General features: G+C 51.1%; 1 protein-coding gene across 1 annotated transcript; it reads left to right on the top strand.

Moving 5' to 3' along the window:
- The first annotated feature begins 11,434 nt into the window (after positions 1–11,434).
- Positions 11,435–23,580, top strand: LOC128811491 (uncharacterized). Its single transcript, XM_053985152.1, has 3 exons — positions 11,435–12,055; positions 12,156–13,198; positions 23,065–23,580. The coding sequence occupies exons 2-3, from the start codon at positions 12,721–12,723 to the stop codon at positions 23,238–23,240; spliced, it is 654 nt and encodes a 217-aa protein (XP_053841127.1). The 5' UTR covers positions 11,435–12,055; positions 12,156–12,720; the 3' UTR covers positions 23,241–23,580.
- The last annotated feature ends 2,840 nt before the right edge of the window (positions 23,581–26,420 follow it).

Below are 26,420 nucleotides of genomic sequence, written 5' to 3'. Positions count from 1 at the left end.
ACAGCTGCTGCTGGGGCAGAGCCACACACCCACATGCTGTCTGAATAATGAAAACAGAAATGCCTCGCTCCCACTGGATGCTGTTTTATTGCCTGACTGGTGGTTGCTGCCATGTGAGTCACTTCCAGGGGAGGCCACAAGGCACTTCTGTTGCAAAAAGAAGAAATGATGCAGAGCCCGAGCTGCTGTGCACTTGGGAAAGCAGATCAATACATGATCAGCAGATCAATCACCGTCTTGGGCAAGGGAATTCTAGCTGGAAAGGCTCTCCTGCTTTTTCTGGGTCATTAGGAGAGCCCCCCATTCTAAAGCAGGGCCTCCATCTAACAACAGCGCTCTCCTTGATTAATGCTGATTAGCCCTGCTTTGCTTGGTACGTTGATTAAAAAGCAAGGTTCATTTCCCAGGTTTCCTTCCCAATCACATTCCCTAATTTCTTTTGGCACTGCCACAACCTCTTAATTCTTCAGTCCTTCAAGCAGCTCATCAGACAAGGACAATGCTGAGGCAGTAGCAGACAAAGGTCAGATGTGGGTTATAGCCAAAGGGAAGCTCTCTCTATGTTAATCTGTGTAGTGGGCTGGCTAGTGGCATTGCCACCTTAAAATGTTGCTCGTGACAACTGTGAAGGCAGATAAAAACCCATCACCACTCAGGATGTTCCTACATACTCTTCTCCTCAGACATATCTTCTTGATTCCCAGCAACTGTAGAAGCAAAGGGCTCCATATTGCCTTTTCTTCAAATTATCAGCCAAATTGCTGTAGAAATGGCTTTATGGCTTAGCCCAATGGCCCACCCAGCTTGTTCAGTGGCTGCAGCAGATGCTAAGAAATCCAGGGCAACAGGGCACATCCAAACTGGTCTTGGCCCACACTTCCCGTCTTTGGTGGTCTGTGGTTCGAGGGTCTTCATCAGTTCAAAGCCATACTCAGTTATGGGGTTTAACATCCACCAATGCATTGTCAATCACACTCCATGGAAATGCAAAAGGGACTTGCTTCTGTCTGCATCAAATCTACTGCTTGCCTGCTTTCAGAAACACCTAGTTACAAGGAAAGGGCAGCAATCCTTCCCTCACAGCTCCCTACTGTCCATGATATGAGAGGTCTCTGTCATTATCCCTTTAGGCATCTCTTGTTCTAGCCAGGGGGTCCTCCCTTCAGACAGAACCAATTTTGCAGCTTATTGGAAGTTGTTTCAATAAAACAACCAGGGCTCAAGAAAACAAACATCCCATTTCTGCCTCTTACACATTAAGAAAGTGGAAATCCAGAGTATCTTTAAAGTACAACCAAGTAAAAAGCAATTTGAAGCAGAGAGCAATGAGTTAATCTTGCATCTGAATATTCACTGCTATTAAGATGAAGACTTGCCTCCTTCAGCTCTTATGTAAATAGAACTCATCTGCGATGCAGATTTTATTAATTAACTGGCAAATCGAGAAAACCCCAATAGGCTGTAATTGAACTTCGTGTTGATGATAGATGAGGAGACACTTACAGGCCATCAGCTGTGTCTGCACAGTCACTCCTGGATCTGCTGCCATCCCTGCCCATCCTCACAGCAGAGGGGCTGCCCCATCCAGAGCAAAATCAAGAATATCTGAGGGGCAAACACCAGGAGCTGATGGGATGCCTGGGGCTGATGAGATACCTGGCACATATTCTTCCTGAAGCACCCTCTGGCTCATCACATTGCTTTTGTTCATATTTTCTGCAGCTCCCAGGTGCTCTAGCTGCTGAAGCTCCCACAGGAGTGAGGATGCTCATAGTTTTGAGGGGACATTATCACCCCTAACACGAAGAGGGGGCACTTGTTAATGCTGTGGAGAGCTGGGCTGCTCAGATGTCACCAGGAATCCCAGGTAACCCAGGAAATGGAGGATTTCCCTATACCTGTATCCTGGTGATGACATGCCCTATAGAAACACACCCCAAACCAAGACCTTAGGTGAAGCACAGACCAGTCAGATTTATGTGTGTCCCAGTGGTGAATCCCTGCTGGGTAACACGGATAGTGGCAGAGCAGCCTGTGTGTGGAAAAGGCAGCCCTAGAGCCCTGCAGGAGCACCATGCTGCCCTTCTCCATCGAGGCGGCACGCAGCAGAGCCCAGCGGGAAAGAGATTAAGGCATTACTGATGTAGGAGGAGAAGGATGAATGAAACAACCCCCTGCACAGGTGCTTTGCAGTTCTTGGAGGGGAACTAATTTTGCTTTTATTTTGCTAGAGAAACAGCGAGGCAGCAGCAAAGAGCCCACCCTCGGAGCTGCCGAAGCCTGGGTTCTCAGCGCGGGAAGAGGAAGCGGCATTTGAAGCACTGAGATGTGAGAAGAGTTTCATTATTGCTCTGGATGGCCCCTTCATTAGAGGAAAACACAGTATTTAATGAAGGGGAAAGAAAACTGGAGCTCCCTGCTGCGTCCAGAAAGCTGTCTCTTTTCAGCTTTGCTTCTTTCCCTTTATTTATGGGCATGAGGGAGGATGGACCTATCCATCCCTGTAGTCTCATGAAGGATGCTCCAAGGCCACCCAAGTGAAGATCTTCCTGCAGACAGGGGCCCACAAGCTGGACTCTCCAGCTTTGGGATAACTCCCTGTGCCCACACCCCAGTGGGCAGAGGCTGCTGGCCATGGGTGCAGATATGGCATACCAAGATCTACCCCCCTCCAACCACACCCACACTCCCCAGGAGCTCTACACCAGAAATTCAGGGCCATTAAGGAGAAACTGCAGCAGAGGGGGCACCTATAAAGACCATGCTTGATTAAAGGCACAGGGAATGTTTTCCCCATGGCTTCCCTGCAAAGTGCATTCAGATTACCAGGGAAGGACTTGGTTTCTCACGACTGGCTTAACAAACCCAACATGGGATTCACACGTCAAGCTAATTCTTCCCAGCTGGCACCAATTATTTGCCAAGGTAGTTTTGATCTCTCAATTACACCCCATGAAGTTTTCAGCATGGAAAAGCAGAATATCTTTTCTTTCTCTTTCTCCTCTCCTAATAATTGGGGTTTTTTATAGCAACATGTCAACAGACATCAGGAGTAGAACCAGCTCACATTCCCTTTGCTGGGACAACTCTAGCTCTGCTAGGAATTGAGATAAAAGGAAGCTTGCTTTCATCCCAGCATAAGCAGGCAAGAAGTGGAGCATGAACAGAGGGAAGACAAGCAGAGAAGCGAGCACTGTGATTTTATTCTGAGTGTCTGCACCTAAAGCTGTCCTTAATCACCACTCATGACTCATAGCCATTTCTTTCATTGGGAGCTCCAGACAGGGTAATTTGGTTTCAGAGGAGCAGAGGCGCACTGGTTGCAAGGGACCTCTGGATGTCTCCCATTCAACCACCCAAAATTTGCTCTCAGAATTTTCTTGGGTTCCCTCATGACCTGTCCTGTTCCCAAAGTGATGAGCTTTGAATGTGTCCTGAGGTGAGAAAGCTTCCTGCAGCAGAGAACATGTTGGAGGAAGAAGAGTAGTTTCAGCAATCGCCTGCTCTCTTGTCTGCTCTGGAAAATTTCCCAGTCCCCTTCACCAAGTCAGCTGTGCCAGGAGATGGACTCTGGGACCTGTGTGGGTCAGGGTTCTTGGAAGACAGTGGGAGGAGGGGATCCATAGGATCTGAGGAGACTGAGAAAAACAAAAGGACAGGGGACAGAGCTTGCAGGAAGCAGTGAGGTTCAGGATAAGGTCAGGAGCTGGAGAGGGGCTGTGTGTGTGAAGGTTGGATAACCACAGACTCGGACCATCAAGCCCAGCCATCATCTGACATTAATCATTTTTTCCTGCTTGATTCTCAGCTGCAGCTGGAAGCTTGACTGAGGTTTGACTGGAGCCAGGATCAGAATCTGTCTGCTCTGCCTGCTTTGGAGACAAACTCCTTCATCCTGGGCCTTCCTGCATTATTTACAGAGACCACAGCCCCTTTCACTACATCATCAGGACATTCCAGTGATTTCCAAGCAAAGGAGCAAGTTTCCTGTAAATTACATTTCCAGCCAGCATCTCTGCTAATTAAAGATTATGAAACGAATTAACCATTGCATCAATTAAAATCCATTCACAGCTAATACCTTCCTCTATTTCAACATCATTTATTTATTGAGGGTGGGGAAGGAAGGAACCACTCTCAGAGTCTCCAGAAGTTCTCTGGATTTGGAACAGACTTGGCTCTGCCTTGTTACATGGAATAGGTCCCTGGAGAATGTAGACTGATTGCAATCTAATTTATGGCATTCATCAACATATGAATTAATGCTGGGGTCTCAGATATGAGATCTCTCTATTTGCCTCTCTCTCCTCGCACAGGATCGGCAGCTCAGTTCCATTGCCATGCCTCCTTCCCTCCCAGTACTGCTACTTTCCTGCATTAAAGAAACAGCCTTGGTTTTGGTTAGGAAAGCTTGTTTATCATGAACAAACTGGGCATCTCACCTAAATTTCTGGGAACTGAAGTCAACTGAAATGAAGGAGAATTTAGTCCCTGTTTTGAATGAGTTTGGGCTCTGGTGCTCAGCTGCCATGCACCTCAGCTTCCCCATCTGTGACACAGGGACTCTGTTCCCAGCCTCCCTCTGAAAGCCACAGAGAGAATAAAAATACACTTGTGCTTTGGAGCCCTGCAGAGAAGTTTGCAGAGGGCTTTTGTGTGTTTTACTATTGCTTCTTTTTATTGTTCTTGGCTTTGACCTTGGACTGAGCTGAACCAAAGAATAATCAAACAAAGCACTCACATTTCAGGTGCATGTTGGACACTTGTTAAAGAAAGCCTAAAAGTGCAAAGTCTTCTGGTAGCAGCCATTAACCCGTGTGGTGACTGGAAGCCCTGGAGGTGCTGGCAGGGATATAAATCATGCAAGTGGTGGATGAAGGACCGCTTGTCTGCTCTCTGCCAAGAGGCTGGCACAGACAAAACACAACAGCAAAACAAATCTGAGGTCAGAAAGTGGGTGTGCAGGATGCCTCGGGGCAAGGAAGGCAGGGTAGGGAATAGGAGGAGATGTGCAGAGGAGCAGAGTGCGTTCAGACATTGAAAGGGGAGAGCTCTGCTTCATTGGCATGAGCAAGCAGGAGTTGCACAGGGTAACTGAAAGCAGGTATAGCTTAGGATGAGAACTATAGGGTGTCTGTCTGCTGCTTCCTTTTCTTGGGGCACAACTCCACAGACAGAACTGGATTTGAGACAGAAACCTCTGCATTTGGGCTCTCTCACTGTCCAGATCCCAAGGTCACCTTCAGCAGAGTTCAGTTCTGGAGAAAAGGTCTGGTGAATGTCTGAAACTCAGCGTCACCATGAACTGCTGTCCCATCACTCACCTGCTCTTCCTGAATTGTCTGAATGTGCATGGACTTAGTGGATGTGGCTTCGTTTTTTGCTTTTCTCTCTGATGAAAGAAATAAAGCATGTAAAGTAATTTTTAAACTTATCTATAGATCGTTCTGTTTGTCAAAAGCGTCAAAGAGTGCTCCAGGGAAGAAGGAAATATGAAGTTCCCTGTGCTTGATGGGACAGAGAAGATGTGGATTCCTATTGCAGTGAAGAAGACTCAAGTTGGATTCATCAGGAAAAGCCATAACTCAACACTGAAGGACAGGAACCAACTGTAAAGCTCTCACTGATGGGTGACCTCCTTCATCTGGGGAACAGCAGGTTCAGCCAGAAGAACACATCATGCAACCAACATTTTAAAAACCAAGAGCTTTAGTGAGCTGTGGATAATTTCATGTAGCATTACTAGACATTTAATTGCTTCATAGCAGTAAAGTGCAGGAGTTAAAGTATTCTGTCTCCGTGTAGTTAACGGTTATGCTAAAAAAATCCTGCCCTGCTCATTAGGAGTGTCACCTTCACTCTTAATTTCAGACTTTTCCTGGGGATTCAACTCAACTTCAAGTGAAAGTTTCCCTGGCTAAATTACTCTTTGGTAACAGTAGGCAGGCAGATTGGTAAAAAAAACCCAAAACAACATGCACATGCAGCACTTCCATCACAAAATAAAAAGATGGAAGGGATGCAATCCCACCTCTGGTTGTGCATGGGTTAAAAGTGGTTTCCATACTTGTTGAAAACATTTTTTTCTTTTCCTGGTTCTGCTCCTGAGTTTATCCTATCCCAAAGTAATCAAGCGTTTTGCTGCCACTGCCAATCACAGCAGCCTGCTGCTGACAAGAGAAGCTTGCTGCTAGAGCTGGAGCACCACGGGATGCTCGAGGCAATGCCCCTGCTGGGATGCAGCAAAGCTCAGTCCAGACTGGAGCTGTTTCATGCTCCTGTCACTCAGTCCAGGGCTCCTACAGTTCACCAGGAGCTGGCTGACCTTGCCAGACCTGAACGGGGAAAAGGGATGCTCTCAGCCATTGTCAGCCTTCCATCCAGGAGGGCTGTGCCCACTTCTCTCCTCTATTCCAGCACCCACAGTGGCTGGATGTTCCCATCCAGGATCCACCTGTGCACACGAGGCTTTGGAACACAGGAAAAGGAATGTTACCACTCCCATTCAGGACACAGGCAAATGTTCCAGTAGCCCTCTGCCATCAGTTCCTTTAATGTGAGTGTGCCTGTTGTGGCAGGGGTGGCCAGGATGTGGCCTCAGGGGCTGTTTTCCTACCTGTGAGGCTGGGATCAGTCTGCGGACACAGTTACAACCTGGGCAGGCAGCAACATAGGGCTCAGGCATGCAATGAATGCACTGTGAGACACTGAATGAGCCTGGGAAATAGCAGGTGAGGGTTCTGAAAGGTGGTGGGGAAAGGGCACGGCGGGAGCACAATCTGCAATGCAGAAGAGAGCACTGCATCACCTCTCGTGTGAGGTGGCAGATTAATCAGGAGTCACAGAGTGCATTTGTAACCTGCCTGGCAACCCAGCAGCGCTTCTCAACCCTACCCAGCTCTCTCTCCACACCTGAAAAACCAGCATAACTTTACATGTCACTCATTAGAAACAGGTCCTGCTCTGGGAGGAGAAAATACTGGAGCAAGGACTTGGTGAGGGACAGGCAGCAGAGCCCCTCCCAGGTGTGTCTGTAGGGAATGAGGACTGGCATCTGGGGAGGTCTCTGCTCCTGTACCTCTGCCTGCAATGAGGGCAATATTCCAAGGAGGAGGTAAGTTTTCCCATTTGCTTTGCTCAATTCCTTAATTTCTTCCTTTCCTCTACCATTGTTGATGGTTAAAGTTTCCTCCTGAAGCCCAGATATCAGCAGATGGACAGACACTCCAGTCCTGCCCTTTCAAGCTCTCTGAAAACTCCAACAGGTTTGCATCCATACAGTTTTTTCTCCATTTTTCTTGAAGGAAACAGCAGGTGAGGGTTTTTTGGGTTTGGTTTTTTTTTTTTTTTTTTTTTTTTTTTTTTGATCTATATATCCATCTTAGATGGCAGAAAAGAGAGAAAATGTAGAGACTGCCAGCTTTTCCCTCCAGATCCCTTTGAGAGGCTTTGGGAGGTGTCAGATGCACACAGCCTGGCTCACCTTCTCACTGGATTTCAGGACAGCAAAGCTGTGAGTGGAAAGAGACATGGAAAAACAGTACTTTCCCACCTGTTGGGATGAGGCCTTCCCATTCTGCTTTTGTCAGACTTACCCAGATAACCCCTAAAAATGCTATTCAGCTTTTTTTACCTATTTTCTGGCCAAGCAGCACTTTCTAGAGATGCAAACAAAACATGTAATTCATTCTTCCCACCTTATCTCCACTGCAACTACTCCTGTTGCCCTGGGTTTGTTTATGTGGGAGATGTTCCCCTTTCTTTCATGAAGCAAGCTTTTCATTCTGGATAATTTTGTGCTTGCCTTTAGCCTCTCAAGTCCTTTGAATAAGCCAAGCTGTCCATGAGATGGTGCCACACGCAGAGTTAAAACCCTGCTTTGCTTACCAGAGACAGCAGACAGGGAACAATCTTCCTAGGCACTGCATTTAATATGGCATATTTATTATGTCTATTATTATTATAATCTGGACTTCTTCAGCTTTGGATACATGAATAATACAGCATCAGAAAAGAAGTTTTTAAAAAGGTGCTTTTATATATAGATAGATAAAGATAGCTTGCTCTGATTCATCTGCTAAAAATTGCTGCTGCTCCTTGTTTGTTTGTTTTGTTCAAGCAGAAATCGCTGGGCAAGATGAATGCCAGGAATGGGAATACAGGATAAGCCTAAATTTCACAACTTCTTGTCATGCTGGAAGGTTGCTGTCAAAACTTTGGTGCAGGTCTGGAATTTGCTTAGAAATGAAGTTGCTGCTCTGGGGTGTAGTGCAGCAGCCAAGCACAGCCAGGCAGGGAGGCAGGGAAGAGCATCTGGCTCAACCAGGGAGGAATGAAGGTCAGCTTGCCTCCTCCAGGGGAAGGCTGCATGGACTGGAGCAGGAGCTGTGCAGCCCCCACGAGCCAGCATCTGGATAGGAATGTCCCCCTGCAGAGCTGAAATTTGAGTGCTTTGAAGGAGCCCTGTGAGGAGTGTTTTACCTTGTGCCGTATGAGGGTGTCAGTTGTTGTGCCTGTTCTTCTGACCAGGTGCAGAGGTTTCTCTGATGGGGATCAGGGCCTGGAGTTGGCAGCCAGCACAGCAAAAGAGACACAAAAAACCCTTCATGCTGTAAAAATGACCCTTGGGCAGACAAATGTCTCACTCAGAAGTACAGATGGAGGTATTGCTGCTGGAGCTGCACCTCCTGACTACATTTTCAGCCAACTTCTGCATAGCTCTGAGCCAGGGAGAGACACAAAGCCTTCCCAAACCACGGCACAGTGCACAGCAATAAACTCCAGCTCTGCTCTCCACCCCTACAGCTCTGTTTGCACCTGACAGGTGCTGCCACATCCACAGCCTGTGGTCTCCTTGTCCCTCACATGTCACAACGGAGGACAAGCAGCCATCAGTGGAGCTGGCAGCAGCATCAGATCTCCAGATCTGCTGTAGGTTTGGGCTTCACCTTCTGTGGAGATGCTGGGATCTGGCCCCAGTCACAGACAGGAATCCAGACTGTCTGCTCTGGGCATTGCTAGTGATGTGTCAGAGTGGTTTTTCAGCTCTGCATGGACACAACCATTATCAAAGGCATGTCCCAGAAGTCAGCTGGATCCTGCCTTGGTGGAAATAAAACACCACTGCTTTGACTGTAGCTTCACAGAGGGTAAGCCATAAAATAAAAATACTAATGAAATAGCTGTAACAAACACTTGACATCCATCATGAGGGACAAGATCTGTCTTAACCCACCAAAGCATTATTTGTTCTTTTTCCCAGGGGCCAAAACACCGCTCTTCTGCATGAGATATATGTGTCATTGGATATGTGTGTATCCCTAAATTTAATTTGTCCAATTGCATTAGGACAAGCAGCTAATTCCAAAATTCATTTTGTTCCCATAATCAACCCCTCTGCCAAATGGCATTTGGGTGGAATTGTGGAGATTGTGATTTTTATTTAAAGTGATTTATTGAAATCATTAGCAATGTTCCCTAAGTGGAATCCATGGCAATCCTTTTAATCTTCCCCCCATCACAGTAAATGCAAACATTTTTTTTTAATAATAGAGAGATTGAAATATAAGGTTATTAAAATCCACACTTGTGTATTTCTCCATGCTCTCTCCCTCTGTAATGGGTTGGAAACCATAACTGTGGAAATAAAGGCTCCCTTTCAGGCCGGAGATGCAGAGAGTGTGTAATGAACAGTTAAGCATCTATTTAGTCACTTTGAATTGATAAGGGTGTTAATGAAAATGAAAGGAGCTGACTTTATTTCCGCTGCAGGGAAATACAAATGGTGGGGGAGTATTTTTTTGGTATTGCCCTAAGCCCTTTTAATGGAGTCAGTGTCTGCAGCAGAACTCAGAGCTTCCCCAAGTGCTTTTCCAGCCTCTTCCCACAAGTACTCAATGGAGGTCTAGGAAACTGAGGGGTTTGCCCTGTGTCCCACTGGAGTGAGCTCTGGGCTGTTGTCACCAGCTGTCCCCAGGCACACAGAGAGCTGCCCCTGTTGCCTTCAGCTCTAATTAATCTCCCCAGGTACACACACCTTTGCAAACCCTTTGCCTCCAATCACTCAGCTCCATCCCCTCCTGGAAATAAAGCGGTACAACACCATGGGAGCCTGCCATGGGACAGTCACAGCCAAAGCCAGGCACAGGGGTGGGTCAGCCTGGACCAGATGCTCTCCTGTTCCCTCTGGTTGATGCACTGGTGCCATGACAACTGCTAACACCAAACAGCTGTGGTGAAAGGACAGCTTTGGAGCAGCTTCGGTCCCCAACAACCAGTGACCATGTCATGGGGGTTGTTCTTGCCTCCTAAGAACCCCAGGCAAAGGATGTGCCTCTGAGCAGAGCAAAGCCAGACTGCACTGGGCCACCCCTGCACAGAGCCCAAAACTCACTTCACATTGAAAAGTTCTTATAAACAATAAAACTGCCCTATTTTCCATCTTGGAAGGATAAAATCTGGTGTGAGAGGACTGAGAATCTGACAGAGGAGCCATTTGCCCTTAGCTCCTGACTCCTGCCCTGGCCCTCAAAACATCTCTGCAGCTTCGTGCTCTGGAGGCAGAGTAGCAGCTCCAACTCTGGGCATCAAGATGCTGGGGCACGGGGACATCAGGACCTAGCCCACTGCAGGATATGTATCCATGCAGCTGCCCAGATATTCTTCTCTAACCAGTCACAGCTCTGTCACTTGTAAGAAGAAATTTTAGGATGCTGTTTAATGGTCCTGGGCACCAGAAGTGACTGTGACATGGTCCATGCACATTCCAGGGAGGGCAGAAGAGCTTTTTCCTCCACATTTTCTTTGCTCCTGGGCTGTCAAATCAATCTGTCCATCACCAACCTGTACCCTGGTGATATTATTGTACAGGAGATGTTGCCATTTTATTCTATGCTCTTCCAACCCCCAGGCAGCTGGCAGGATTGCTGCTGGCTGGTAGCGCACACACACACACAGACACACACACACACAGACACACACAAAGTTAATCTTTTGCTGTTATTTCTCAGAAGCTCCATTTGGCTGCTTTCAGGCTTATTGTGGTGATTTTCTTGCCCCTGTGTCAGCTGTTTCTTACATGGGGAAGCAGCAAAAAAAAAAAAAAAAAAAAAGGGGCCGTGATTTATTTTCACCTCCAAATATAAAAAGACGATTTCCCTCTCTCTAAGATTTCCTCTTCCTCCTCTTTAAATATGTCCCACTGCCTTTAAACCAAGCCAGCAACTCAGTGATCCCAGAGATCCCACCACTAAGGCAGATGGGATGTATTTGTAGGGAAGATTAAGACCATTACCAAGGTGGCCAAGGACAGGCTGGCTCTTAGCAGTTGGCACAGACAGCTTAGCAGGGAGGGGAGACGGTGAGGGAGCTCAGCCTCACACCCTCCGTGCTTTCTGCAAACCAGTCGTCCCTCCAATGCCCAAACTTTGCTGGGCGGAGGCTGCCGGGGAGGGAGCGGGGCTGTGGGGAGCATCACTCCTGCGGGATGCTGGCGGTGGGATCGATGATGTCCTCCCCGCTCCCGGCAGCGCCCGCGATGTGATTCCTCCCTGCCGGCGGCACCGCTCCCAGACAAAGGCTGAGCTCAGCGCCCGCGGGCGGCTGGACCTGGGCTACCCACGCGAGCGCTCCGGCTGCTCCCCACCTTCCCCTGCACCTCCCCGCGGACATCCAGCAGACGGATCAAAGCTCATCTTTTGTCATCGAAAGGATTAACTCCGCGGGGAGCAGCGGCGGAGGTGAGCCAAACGCTCCCGCCACGCATCGCCTGATTCCCAGCACGCTCAGGAGTTTTGGAGCCAACCTCCCGGCAGCTAATCCTCCTCGCTGCTGGAGCCGGGGAGGCTGGGAAGAGCCGGCAGGGCGGCAGGTGAAGGGAAAGAACGGGGAGGAGTGTCCGCACACACACACGCACACGCGCGCACCCCGCACACGGCATCGGGCAGCGGCAGCGGATCGGCGGCTGCGTGCGGGGAGCTCCGCAGGAGCCCAGCCCGGAATGAAACAAGCTGGAGCCTCAGGAGAGAGGATCTGTTCGCTTGGAAAAGTCTTTAAGGTAAAACCCGAGACCGGCCGCTTCTGGACTGGGCTGGGAACCGGGTGCTGGGCTCTCTGCCGGCGTGCTCGGTGTCTCTGACTTGCTTCTGTTTTTAAAGGAATCGATCGGGAGATGCCGGTAAGAGAAGTTGCTGAAAGACAAGCTGGAATGGCCAGGAGCTGCGCGCCGCCGGCCCCGTCACACACCGGAGCAGCTGAACTTTGTGGGGTCTGAACATTTTTCTCCTCTGCGAACGCTCTGGGCAGCGCTGACGGGAGAGCCAGGACGGCACCGCACACCTTGAGCCTGACCGAGCCTGGGGTAGTGCCAAGGGGGGATTTCTGTCTCTCCAAGGACCATTGCCTCTGAAAAAAAAAAAAAAAAAGCTGGAGAAGGGCAATTTATCTTTCTTTTCCAGATGACTGAAAATATCTACAGGATCCTGTCTCTCCGGTTTCCATCGGTGAGTAGCATAAGGGACAGGCAACTGAGGAACAAAAATGATATCGGTCAAAATCATTCCAGCACCTACTTTCTCCTAAGGAACTTCATGCCCATAGGGGTTTTCTGTGGGCATTACCAACAGTGAGACCGAAGTACAGATATATCCCTACCGGATCATGTAAGAATTTGCAAATGAGAAACGTACCCCATCCAGACCTTCTCTGCCCGCTTTGCAGTACATGGTTTGGTGTCAGCACAGCAATTCTCACCTCTTTCTTTCCCTTTTAAGTCTCTTGAGCTTGGAGACCTCTTTCCTCATTGCAATTATGATTATTTGCAACATCAGTGCCATCAAAGATTGGAGCACTTTCCTTTCCCAAATCCTCCCCAGCGTTAACAAGACTCTGAACTTGGTACAGCAAGTGGAAGCCACCACCAGCTCGGTGGTAAGTGTCCTCCAGGACCCCGAACAGGACAACTACCTGTCCAACAGCCAGTCCATGAACTCCAGCAACTTCACAGCTGGCCTGGACCATTTGTTCCAGTACTCATACTCGGACAATGACCAGCTCTACAAGGAGTACAAACCCCCTCCTCGAGACGCCATTCCTCTGCCCAAGGCTGTCCTCTACCTCCTCATGGCAGCCCTGGTGGTGGTGGCAGTGGCATATGCCATCGTCGGGCATCTCATCAAGGACCTCATTTACGACTTTGTAGGTGAGTGTGGGTTTCATGCATTGTGTGCTTGTGGCCAAAAAGAGCCTGGTGCCAAGCCGGGACGTGCTGCCTTGCGTCTCTCCTTTGATTTGGGTGGGTTTTAGACCAAGCTTTGACCCTTTCACATTTGCAAAAGTGTTAGTTTATTTAATGTGCTGGGCTCTCCAGATTGAGTTCTGTGTTGACCATCTTCCCAGAGAAAATCCTTGGGTTTAGCCCCCTTCCTCAAGGAGCAGATCTTGTGCCTGTGTGCATGTGCATAAATGTGTGTGCGTGAGTCTGTGTTGCCAAATGACTGTAAAATCCCTTGGCCAGTTTCAACTGAGCTTGGATTAGAGGTCTCCAATACGAAAAGTTTCATGGCAACAGATACCTGAGCACAGGATAACAGCCCACCAGTGCATAGTGAAAGAAAATCTGCCATATGAGCTTAACCCCTTATTAGACACCAGGGAGTCTACAAACTCCTAGGAAACACAGCTCAGCAGTCTCATTGCCTTAGAACAGCCATCACAGCCCCTGCAACAAATCCACGCAATGACAGCCCAAAGAGGTACATTTATTTGATATTTGGCTTCCTCCTCTTTTCATCCTGTTGCTGATGAACGCTGTCCCTCGCCATCAGGGCCGAGAGCACAAACACTGCTAGCTGCTGTGGTCAGGCAGAGGTGCTTGGCTGCTTATGACAAGCCTTCAATTATACCCTTGCTCTTTGCCCCATAATTTGTAAGGCTGGTCATGCTGGGGAGTGCAAATATGCCCAATTCCCATCTGAATCCCCCATACTTTTGCCCCTACACCCTGACAGCCATCGTGTCCTTTTGGGGGTCAGGGCCTTGCTTCAGCCTGCTGGCGACAGTTTTCCATCTTGGATAGGGAGCCAGAAGGGATCCCCACAGGGATTTAAGTTCCTGGCTCCTGCAGATGCACACACCTCCCAAAAGCTCTGGGAACAATGCCCTGCACAGGGAAGCGAGGCTGAAATCCCTTTGCACAGCCTTGCTCCGAGCCCGACCCCCCCGTCAGGGTTGAAGCCCTGCAGGCTCCATCTCTGCAGGGGGAGGGAAGTCACACTCATCTGGAACAAAATCCACGTGTTCATTCATGATTCCACTTTATCTCCTTGCTCCTGGGACACAGGAGACACAGAGCAGCCAAAACTCCAACCAGTGCCTGTGGGTGGGCAGCACCCCTGCCTTGCTGAGGGGAGAGCAAGCCAAGTCCTTTGGGCAGAGGGTCATGACCGAGCAAGGGCCAGCAGATCCAGGACACAGGGATTTAGAGGGGGGTTATTTGGGACAAGAAAGGTCAAACCTCCTGGCAGGGAGCAGTACCTGGGGTCTCACACGAGGCTGAGCCTAGAAAACAGCAGGGAGCTGCTGCTGAGGAGTTTTTCTTCGCTACAGATGGAAGGAAACAGATATATTGTCTTAAAGTGTTAAATTTAACACTTAATCAGCAGCTTGCTGGGGTTGTGCTCATCTGATTTAGTGCTGCCTTCCCCACAAAGGTAAGCAGTGGGGACAGCATCTAAAAATATACCCACTCCTGCCCCAAGAAGCTCAAAGGACCAGGTCAGGCCAGGTTAGAAACTCCCCCGAGGCAGGGGCCAGTGCAGTCCAGTGCCCCCGCAGAGCAGACACCCCTGTCCCCATTGCTGTGGCCCCTGATGCAGGAGAGCACAGATGTGAGTGCTCAAACCACCCCTTGAGTGGGTACTGCGGAGCAGGGCAAAATCCACAGGAATGCCACGTCCCTCCAGGCATGGAGGGGGGCTGCAGCTGCAGTCAGGGGGTACCTGGGCCCCAGATGTGCTGCTTCCAACTCAGCACCAATGTTCCCTGGTGACCTTTATCTTGAGCCTCTGTGTGGGATGAGGTCACCAGGGTGCCCCTTCTCTTGCAAAGCCCTTTGCAAAGGGACTTCCACAGCCTTTCACAGGATCACGGCCATCCCATGGGCTGGACAAGCACAGGCACAGCACTGGGGTCTGCCCGCTTCCTCCCACTTTGGAAGAAGTCTTTTCCCAGTTTAACACTTCTTGCTGAGGGCAAAGCATCCTCTCTGCCCTGGGTGGAGGTAATATCTCTCCAAGTTAGGGTCAGAAATCCAGATGTGAGCTTCTTCCCCCTCCAGGCAGAGAGGAGAAGGCATTTGCCAAACTCCAGCAGCACCCCTCAGTGCCGAAGGCTGCCTCCAGCTCATCCTAGTTAGCACTCCAGGCCCATCTTCCCACAGTTCATACACTTCAAATGAGCCAGTCCTCGGAGGAGAGCGGACGAGACCGTGTTTGTTAACACTGCCAAGGAACAGCCTTTAAAGAGAAGGGGTTTAATTTGAATGAGTTTGCATAAAATTACTTTAGGGACTGGACAGAGAGACCAAGGGACAGTAAATAAGAATCTGCTCTATTAGCTGCCTTAACACAATGCCTGGGTTTATATACTCAGCAGCAGCTCCAGCCTCTGCTATCAGCATTTCTGCACTAATCATGTTCAGAAATATACAGGGAGAGATGGAAATAAGATGCCAAAGGGCTGGAGCCTGTTTCGGGGAGATTAAAGTGGGAATAGTTAATCGCTGCTTTAAACAGTCACTCGGAGGCACCAGGGATGATTATGACTCCTCAATAACAGCTTGTCAGACACGGCTTGGGGAGCAAAAGCATCATCCAGCCTCCTGCACCCACAGGAACAATGAGAAGCAGGTGCTGGGCTCAGTTTCGGATGGTGAAGGGGTTCTCGGGATGCTGCCAAGGTTTTTTCCCTGCGAAATCTGAATGGGTATTTGAGACACTGACACCTCTCTTGCAGATGCTTCTTAAAAAATCAATTAGAGCTTGCCCAGGCATCCCCAGGGGGACATGAACACTGCTGTGATGCCCAGCAGGCTGGGGAGGAGTGGAAAATGGGAGGCTGCATTGGAGAAGGAGGAAAGATGCATTGTTGGAGAGTAGGAAGGCAGAGCACCTGGATATGGATAAGAAGGCTCTGAAAGAGCCCCTCTTCAGCTCTTCCTGGAGAGACCTGGCCAAGGAGAGCCCCAAACACCTTAATTTCTCTCCAGTCCCTCCTGCTTGCTCTGAGCTGGCCAAATCTCACATTTGGCTTTCCCAAAACTCATCAGATGTCTCTGCTTGGGGTTGGACACGAGCCCCCCGAGGAGGGTGGGAGGGAGGCTCCTGCGTGAGCACAGCTCAGAGCCCACCACCAGTTAAGGCAAATTGGGTCGAAGCATTTGGAAAGCTGCTTAACTCTGAAGCGCTGGAGAGCTGCCAGAGCCGGCGCTGCGGCGAGGAGCTGGCTTGGCAAATGACAAGCCTGTCACCAACGTACGAGGCGCCTAATTACTGCAATCCTGGGGAATCAGCCCGCCCTCCCTCCTCCGTCCCCAGCAGCTCGCTGAATATCGCTCTTATTTAAAATTAAAAAAAAAAAAAAAGGAGGAAAAGGGGGAAAAAATAAAAAGTTTGACTGGAAACAAAGCTGTTGCCATGGAGACTGCACGTGTGCGGTCACCAGGAAAGGGGAAAGCATCTCACTCCTGCACGGGAACCACACGGGAAGGGCCTGATGGTCTGCGTGGGAGCAATGCCTTGCAGGGACACCTTGGCTGCTGTCACCCGGTTCAGCCAAGGTCTCCTCCGGGCTGCTGATCTCCAGAGGAGACCTTGGAGGAAACTTTTCCCTCGGGAATGGGCCCAAGGCAGGTGCCCAGCTGGGGCAAGGCAGGGCAGGTTCATTGGCACTGGCAGGACTGTGCTGGTCGATGGCTTTGGGACTGCTCAAAACCCGACGCCATCCTTGGAGCAGGGTCGTTCTTTTCTTTGCCCTTTTGACCCATCAGCCATATTTTTGTTTTTCAGCCTTATCTCCAACCTCCACATTTCAGGCTTCTTTAGGAAATTATCTCCTTGAACAAAGAAACTGTGCATGAATGCTGAAAATAGCTGCTGGGTGATCCTGCAAGGACACGGGATCCACTTTTAATTGCTCCACACAGAACCACAGAGCTTTGAGGATAATTCAGCCCACAGCAGGGATTGCAGACAGCATCTTAGGTCCATCAGAGAGGACTTACACCTCTTCTTTTCAAGCTCTGTTTTGAGGATAATTCCTTTGCCTCCCAAAGTTGTGGGAAGAAACTACGTCAGGTTCCCTTCTGCTTTTCTATCTCGGTTCTAACCCACCTCTCACAGTGATCCCCTGCCTGTTTCCCTTCTGGTGCATGGGGGTGCATCAGGAGTTCCTGAGGTGCTGTTTAGGGAAGCAGTGGCTGCTGTAGGATAATTCACCACTCCTCCTCACAGGCTGGAGCTGTTGGCCAGACAATGAGCCACAGTGGTCTGGCCCTGCAAGAAGGGCCCACTCCAGGACAGCTGCATTTGAGGCCAAACCTTTGGAGTTCAGAGCTGGAGGAGAGGAATGGCTTCCAGCACACGCTGCCAGGCATTGACCAAGGCCTCAGGGATGCACCATCCCACAGCAGCCTTCCCATTCCTGCCATCATGTGGTCCAGGAATGGGCTGTGTCAGGTCCTGGGGACAAGGGCTGTGCTTGTCTGCTGCCCTGCAAGCACTGGTGTCCCTTGAGCTGAGACCAAGCAGGGCTCCTCACTCTCTGGTCACCTTCACTCTGCCTCTGGAAGATATGGATAGCAAATATCCACCCCAGGACCATTCCTGCCTCCCACCTACCACACCTGAGTCACCACCTCTCAGAAACCCATTCTCTGGAGATGCAATGCTGCCTGATGGATGGGAACTGGGATCAAATGAAAGCTTGGTCCAGGGTTGCTCTGGTGCATGCAGAGAAGGTGTTTTTAAGAGAATATCATAATTAATTGAGTGCCTTTTCCATGTCACCCTTTTCCCTACCAGATGCTTCATGCTGGTGACAGCTCTGCAGGGGAGCAGTGTCCTTACCCATCTATCAGCAAAGCAGAGTGCTCATACTGTTTGGGGTGCAGGACAATTTTGACTCAGCCAGCACAGCAAAGCTGAGAAATTTCTGCAAAACCAGGGAAGGAAGAACAAACCCCAACACCAAATTCATTTAGAAAGAAGTGAATCTGAGGGGAAAAGGGGGGTTTCTAACAAATTACTGTTGCCAGGGACAGACACAGATTTTCCGTCAGGACAAACCTGGGAGTTACATGTTGATTTTGCTAATGAATAAGTAGAGTCTGTCCTGCAAATGAGACAGCTATAACATCCAGCTGTGACTGCTGCATCATGTCAAAGACACAAGGGATACCCTTGAACTCATGTCCATCGGGAATGCTCCAGCCAGAACTGGCCCTGCCTTGCTGCAGAGCACAATGTGATTGCTGGGTCAGGACTTGTTTCAAAGAAAGAGGTGCTTCTGCTCCTGCTGATGGGAAAAGAGCTTTTTTAGCAGCTGCTTTCACACCCAGCTCCATTTAAAGCAAAACTAGAGCACGAGTTTGATTGTTCATCGAACATGTTGCCCCTTCCTTTCCTGTTTCCATCTCTACAGGGACTGTGAATGTCTCACTCACCAGGCTGCATTTAAATTTCAGCCCTTTCTCCCACCTCCTTCTGCTCTTCTGCTTGGGAAGTCTCTTTTTCAGCAGCTGAAGTGCCTCATAGACATCCTACCCTGCCACCAATAAATGCAGGGGACTGGGCCACCCCCTTGGGGTGACACTGGGCACACAGCAACCCTGTGCCCCTCTGCACCCAGACAACAGGAGGCTGCTCCCTGCTGCCTGCCCTGTCAGGGGTTTCTGAGCAAGGACCAGCCCTCATGCTGCTCGTACGAGAAGGGCATGCTGCGACATCTGGCAAACCCCAGTGTTTTTCTGTCCCCAAAAATACAGCATATCCCAGGGGTCCTGCTTCCAGGGGTGCTGTCAAAGACTAGGGCAGAGCCAGGGAGGTGCAGGGGCATTTTGTGCCACATCACGCTGCTACTTGGGGATAATAGTAATAATAACAGAGTTGCTATTCCACAGCTCCTGATTTGCCCAGCCTGCTCTATCTCCTCTCTCCAGCTGCTTTGGATCAATCGCTCCATATCGATCTCGCCCCACCTCAGCACTTCCCACCTCTCCATTGGCCCTGCAGACCCCAGCAGGTACACTGAGCCTCAGCAGCACCTGACCAGCAGGAAAAGGTGTCTCTGGGTTAGATGCTGCTCCCCAGCCTGGCTGAGAAAGTCACTTTGTTCTTCTCTTTTATCCAAGACATTCACCTACACACTCATATGCATGCCCTGGATTTTGCAGCATGTGTTACGAGCTCCTTCCAGTGGCTGGGTAGCGCCAGGCAATGCTTTTTCTTATCTCCAAAGTGTGACTGTCCTGGATGTGGATGTGCCACTGCCCTGGGAGCACACTGTGTGATCCCTCCTCACCCCAGCTCTGCCTGTAGCTGTCCCAGATCGATTAGGTGTCATCAGTCTAACTTTGCTCACCTTCTGGTTGGAGATTGTGTGAACCCATATGTGGATTTAAATCCAAAAGAGGATTTTGTTTTGTTCGCTATGTCTATTTTCTGTGGCTCATGCATCCCCTGACAGCTGTGAGGGATGGAGAGAGAAATACCTGACATGGTGCTGAGGGCTGCAGCTCCCTTTGGCCGGCCACCACCACCCCTTGGCTCCCAGCCCTTGGCCACCCCCCTACCCAATTACACCCCTGTGCAGGGTTCATTATCCAAGGTTTCCAGCCTGTGTTGGCACGTGACGTGAGGTTGTGCCTCCCATCCCCAGCAAAGTTCCTTCCGCATCAGAGCGAGGTTTAATCCCACTGACGCCAAAGATGTGCAGGTCTCCTCTCTCTTCTCCCTCATCCCTCCCCACACATGCCATGGGTGACCCCAGGAGACCTTGGTTCCTCACCTTCAAACTGAGAGGAGCCAGAGGGAGAAGCTGGGGAGGATGGAGCCTGTCTGGGACGGAGCTGGCAGTGCCTGGCAGGGGACATGAGGGCGCTGACATTTTTATGGTTGTTTCTCCAGGGTCCTGCTGGCAGGAGATCCTCTGCCAGCTCCACGGGGCCTTGCTCCCCTCTTCCACACATGGCAACACGCTGAAGTTACAGGCCATAAATGGCCACAAATAACATGTAATTGTGTAATTACTTCACTCCTTACTTACACAGTCAAATCATAAAGGCATCGCAGTAAATACCCTCTAATGACAGCCTAATTACATCTTCCTGCAGATTACTGGGTAATTAGATCCAGCAGGCTCCAGAAATAATTCCCAGGGAAGCAGTGGTTCGGATTAGCACGCACAATCCAGCCTGCTCTTACCCAGGAGCTGGACTGCAGCAGCCTCACATGAGCCACCTTCCCCAGGCACCCCGGCCAGCCACATCCCCTTTGGTGACAATGCACCATGACACTTTTCCCATGCACATGGCTTTTGCTGGTGCCCTTGGTGCTCTCCCAAAACACCCATCCCCTGCATTTACCACAGTGCCTCATCCAGGTCTTGCTTCTTCTTGTGCCCACAAATGTCACCAGGGGTTCATCATCTGGCCACCAGATGCCACTTACCCCTTCTCACAGGCATGCAATGCTCTTTGCTTCTTGTTGCACACAGCAATCCTTATCCAGTGGCTCCCGGGATATTTGAGGACCCCATCACCCCTTTTTCTACAGATTATTCCCCTTCTTCCCTGCTGCTCCACTGACGTCAAGGAAAGCAAGCCGAGAACTTTAATAGTATTTGTAGGAGGCAATCTTGTTACTGCCTTTGGCTTCTCCTCATGGCAAGTAGCTGTGTGGGGGCTGCAGGAGCCTGCAAGGTCTTGGGGCAAGAGGCTCTGTCTGGGATGGACCAGGCAGGGCCAGACCGCAAAGAAGGTGGTGGAGTGTTTGGCCTTTAGTCTAAAGCCAGTAAAGCCAAGCAAAATCAAAGCTGTAAAGGAAAAAAGCCTTAAATGAGCCTTCTGGGCTTGGCTGAATTTCCTTGGGGAAGGGTTGTGATGGGGAGCCCAGCCTCAGGTGGGTTATGAATGTGAAAGCTAAATGTCCTGGTTGGGACTCAGGGCAGATGCAGGGCTCCCTGAAAACCTTTGGAATACTTCTTTGCTGAGTTCCCAATCCCTCTTGCCAGCACTGCAGTGGCTGAGGGAGCTGTGGTGGTTCTTCTCCTGCCTTTCCTGTTGGACAACCAGCAAACCCTGCTAGCACAGTGATGAAGGTGAAGAAAATAGGAAAACCAAGGAAAACCAGTCACTCTCTGGACATGTTGCCTGTGCCCAGTGTGGTGGGAGCTCTACCCTCCTTGGAGACAGCCCCTTCCTCCAGCCAGCCCATGCTGGCAGTGGGGCACAACCCCTTCCACTCCCTGTCCAGTGCCCCTGGCAGAGTGGTCACCTACCCTGGCTCCAGAGCATGAGCATCATCCTGAAAGTCGTGTTCTGCTCTCTTGGGGATGCTGTGGCCAAATGGCTTCAGGCTGGAGAAAAAATTTCAAATATTGCATTGCAAAAGCAACAAAACTTTTGGCTTTTCTTAAAAGAAAAAAAAAAAAAAAGAGAGAGAGGGAAGCTTTAGGTCTCTCAAAAAAACCCCAAATTTGACTTACAGTGCACAGCCTGAGCACAGAGAGGCTCACAGGTCATTCCCATCTCTCTGCTCACACCTGGAGAAATGTCTGGCCACCACAGGTGAGCCGAGAAATGAGATCTTCCATTCACTTCACACCTGGCATCCCACCCTGGCATTTGTCATTATTCAGTCCTAGTTTTGCTTCAAAACTTTTTTCCACAGCCCATGAGAATGACATCATCTCACTGGGATGGCATTTCTGTGTCCCTGCTCCATCAGGAAATCTGTGTCCTCTACTGAAGTGCCATTGTCCTGTGGGGACAGAATATCCTGTGGGGACAGAAGATACCCCACAGCACAAAGGAGATAAATTGTATTCTGTGAGATCCAGTGGCAAATAAGCAGAGTTCCTCAGGAGCAACAAAACCAGGCTGGTCCTTTTGTCTGCCTCCTGGTAGCCACCTCTGCTTTATTTTGGTAGCAGAACTAAAGCAGCAGGGTGCTGGTGCTCCACTGCCCACAGCCACAATTTCTTGGGGCTACTCTCCCCTCACCTGGGTTTCCCCAGCTTAGGTATCCTCACTGCTGGTGCCTTCCTATCTCAGTGGGCCGTGGCCTCTCACTGCCCAAACAGCCAGCTTTTTAAAAGATGCCTGTTTGGGAAGCAGCACTGCCTGCTTTCACTCAGCTGCAATCCCTTGTGCTGCAGGGGATGTTTCAGTCACACTGTCATCCAGCACTGACACTGTATTTTGGAGGGGGATCAGTCACCCCCAGGGCTGTGGCAGTGGCTGGATCAGCTCAAAGCCAGGTCCTCGTGCTCTGGTGACCAGCAAGAAGCACAGCCCCAAAACTGCCATGGAGGCTTTGAGGCCCTGGCGTGGCTGTAATAAACTCTCAAGGCAGAAAAGCCATGTCCCAGCCACGTCTCCAGCCCCATTTGGATGACACACAGTTATTTAATCATTTGGTCTGTCTGACAGCAAAATCCCACTTTAGGAAATGGATTGCTAGAGACCCCAGATGCACACTCCACTTTGGAGGCACTTCACTCTCATTTTTGGGATTAACAGGACGATTTCATCTTCCTAAGCTGGGAGGGCCTCCAGAAACCAGCAGCCTGAAAACCAGCCCAGAGCTGGGAAGAGCAGAGATCCCAGCACCAGGGGAGTGGAGGGAGCTGAAGGAGCAGGGGTGGGCAAGGGACACTCCTGGAGGGGGAAGCACCCAGAGCTAGATGTGTAGGAGGAGGCAGCAATTTTCAAGCAATTTCAACGCCTTGAGCTCTGGGCAAAGAGCTGGAGGTAACTGGGGGCTTGTTTTGTGCTTTTCCTTCCTCCAGACTGGATCTTTGGCCCCAGCCCAGATGACAACAGCAACAAGAGCGACATCAACTGCATCAGCAACAGCGTCAACGAGATGAGCGAGATGCCCGAGGCGCCGCGGCACCGGGAGCGCCAGCCCCAGGACGTGGTCATTGCCATCAGTGAGACTTGCCACTTGCCACAGCAGACGTGACCGGCGCCACGGCCGGGCCAGGCGGGATGGAGCAGCGGGATGGAGCAGAAAGATGGAGCAGTGAAACAGTGCAGCAGCCACCTTGCAGGACCGGGCAGGGAGAGGAAGGGATGGGCAGAGCCGGCACCGTGGAGCAAAGCCCTTCTCCCCCTGGTTTTACCAGCCTCTAAGGACCTTGTGGGGGTGGGTGGCATCACCCCTTCTCCCAGGCTTGTCAGCCCTGTCCTGACATCTGCCCTTGGGTTTGTGACCCCCTCTTTGTTCCCTGTGAATAGCAAAAAAGAAAAAGCAAATGCAAAATGCACCCACCAGACAAAGCTTGCAAGAGAAATGAGCTGGAGAGAGGCCGGGCGGTCCTTTGGCATGTGGCTGTCCAGTGGCGTGGGAATGGGGTGGGGAAAAGGGCAAAGGGGACAAGGAGGCTGCAGAGAAATGCAGTTGTCTGCATTTCTGGGGACAGGCCCAGGACACAGCAGGGAGCTGGGAGCTGCAGAAAGGCACAGAAAGGTCAGTAGGGACCAAATCCCCCAGTACACTGGTGAGCTGCCTGGGCCATCACTCCTGTTTTTAGTTTTGCAGCTCCAGCTCACAGCCCTTTTCAGCAGGTGTGTCCTATGGCTCTGGGACAGCAGGGTGACAGCCCAAACTTCCCAGGGAGCCTTATTCTCTAGGCCTGTAGCCAAGCCAGGGCCATCACATTCCCTCCACCACATCTCTGCTTGAGCCCAGCACCCCCTGATAGGGAGCAGCCCTGTTGGGACCGGGTACAACCCCTTTTTCTGAGGAATGTTGCTGGAGAGGAGGACAGGGACTCATCTGCATTAATTCCAAACTCTTCATGGGGGAAAATAGCCCTTGAATGTCTGCATCCTTCAGACTCATCCCAGCATGACCACCTCCTACATCACCCCCAAACTTCCTGCCACCTCAAGGGCTGCTGGCTCTGTACTGGGGTCAGCCCCACGTGCATTGATGGAGCAGGGACACCTCCCTCCTCTCCCTGGATGCCTTCTTGTTCCCAGCCAGAGCACCACCAACAAAACTGCCCTTCTCTGTGCCCAAAGACATCCTTTCCCATTTGTAACTCCAGGCAGATCCCTGCTCCTCCCTGTTTAAGGGGCTCAGGGGAAGTTCCCAAACCATGTGGGGGAAAGGAGCATCCTGATGGCTTCATTGCTGTTTTAAGATCAGCTCTTATCCCAATAAGGGTTTTAAACCAGGATCCATAATTTCTCTGTGTAACAGAGTGGAGGCACTGGGACCAAGCTCATTCCTTGTGGCTCTCCCTTACGAAGATCCCTTTACTCTCCCATCTTCCCTGAACTTAAAAAAGGTTATACTGATGTGCCACAGAGCCAGTCCCAAGAAAAGGTCGTGGTCCAGAATTCTGCCTCTGTATTCAGGGAGGAAAGTCCTGCCTTTTCCCAGCCTGCAGTACCCAGCACACCACAAATAGCAGGGGCCAGAACAGCATTTGCCCCTTCTGAAAGTGTTTAAGGAAAATGGATGTGTTTTCAAACTCCTGCTCCAACAGCTTTAATGAGAGCCATTACTAGCAGTCCCACGCTGGGGCTTTGTCGCTGGGGCTTTGTCGGCTTTTCAGCAAGCAAAGGCAGAGGACAATACCTCAGACCCTTCCCCGTAATTAACCATTTCCAGTCAGACAGTGTTCTGCCACCGTCATTTTTTCTCTGTTTTTTTCAATCCTGGGTGTGTAGCGTGGCTGCTCTGGCACCTGCCAGGCTTCCCCTGTGCTGCTGGGGCTGTGGGAGGAGCTGGACAGGGATGGAGAGCTGGACAGCATAAGGGGGATGCTGGGGCATGATCCCCCCAGTGACTGTCAGCCCCTGGGAATAAGGTTGCAGCACCAGAGCTGGCAGTGGGCTGGGCAAATTGGGAAGAAAGATTCCTGGGGGCAGCAGGTTGTGCAGGGAGGGGCTGGTTTGCTTGCTCCCCTGCTCTCCCAGCATCAGCAGGCTGGACATCGGGGTCACTCAGGTGCCTCTGGCCACCGCCCAGAAGGGACAGTGGCACACTGTGTCTCACGGTGGCACTGCTCTCAGACTGGTCCCTGTCATGGGGACATGCCACTCCCTGGGCACAACCGGTCCCCCCACGGCTGCAGCAACAGCCCAGTGACTCATCTGAACTGCAGCCCCGTCACCCATCAGCCGCTGGGAATAAGGTGGAGGCTTCCCTGAGCATGGAGGCAGCCCCCTCCACTCCAGCCGGGCTCTCGCTCCCTTCCTGAGACGTTTGGGGTCCCACATGACCCGGTTTGACCCCAGGAGATGCTCCTGCACCAAGCAGCGACTCGCACCCAGGGCTGGCGCGGCTGTCGCCCACCCGAGGCCACTGTCCTCCGAGCAGGAGCCGAAGGAAGGAGCCCAGCTCCCTCCTGTGGCCACCGGAGCCGGGTCCGCCGGACGGCGCCGCTCGGAAGGGCCGGCGAGGGAGCGCCCGCAGCCCCCTCCCCTCAGCCGCTCTGAAATCCCGCAGTTGCAGGGGTGCCAGGGGGGATCCTGGTGCTGTGTCCATCTCCAGGACTGACCAAGCACTGGTTGATGTTACAGCAGTGTCCACGGTGAGGGGAAATACCAACCACCTCCCACAGCTGGGCAATGCCAGGAACCAGGGCTGGCACCAGAGCTCTGCAGGACTCCGCGGCTGCTTTTGGACCTGACCCCGCCGGAACCACAGAGGACAGCTGTTCCCCACACCACCTTCCTTCACATCCCCCCATCCCTGCACCACTGCCATCATCTGGCACCTGCCTTCCCCCTGCTTTGTCCCCAGACATGTCACCAGAGCCCACACTAGTGCTGAGCTCTGAGGCTGACCGTGAGCCTGTCAGAGAGCCCCAAGACCCGGAGCCATTTTGCCTCCAGCGCTGGAAGGGAGGCAGAGCGTGGCTTTTGGCTGCAACAACCCCTGTCCCTCCAAGACCTGTGTTTTTCTGTCCAGCCATGCACCCATGCAGCTGATTGCATTTTGGAGGACATCACCAGTCCCTGGTGGACCTTTGAAGCAGGGTGGCAGGACAGGACCGGGCAGATGAGTGAGGGGGAGTGCTCCACATTTTTGTTTGGGGCGTACAAATGATACAGCATCCTCATGTGCTCTTCTTGCCCACCAGGACCCCCTCTCCAGACTCAGGTGTCCTCCCCAGCCCTCTCCTTG

The sequence above is a fragment of the Vidua macroura genome, chromosome 9 (genome assembly GCF_024509145.1).
Source record: "Vidua macroura isolate BioBank_ID:100142 chromosome 9, ASM2450914v1, whole genome shotgun sequence".
Taxonomy (NCBI): Eukaryota; Metazoa; Chordata; class Aves; order Passeriformes; family Viduidae; genus Vidua; species Vidua macroura.
This window is presented reverse-complemented; position numbering and strand designations above follow the sequence as displayed.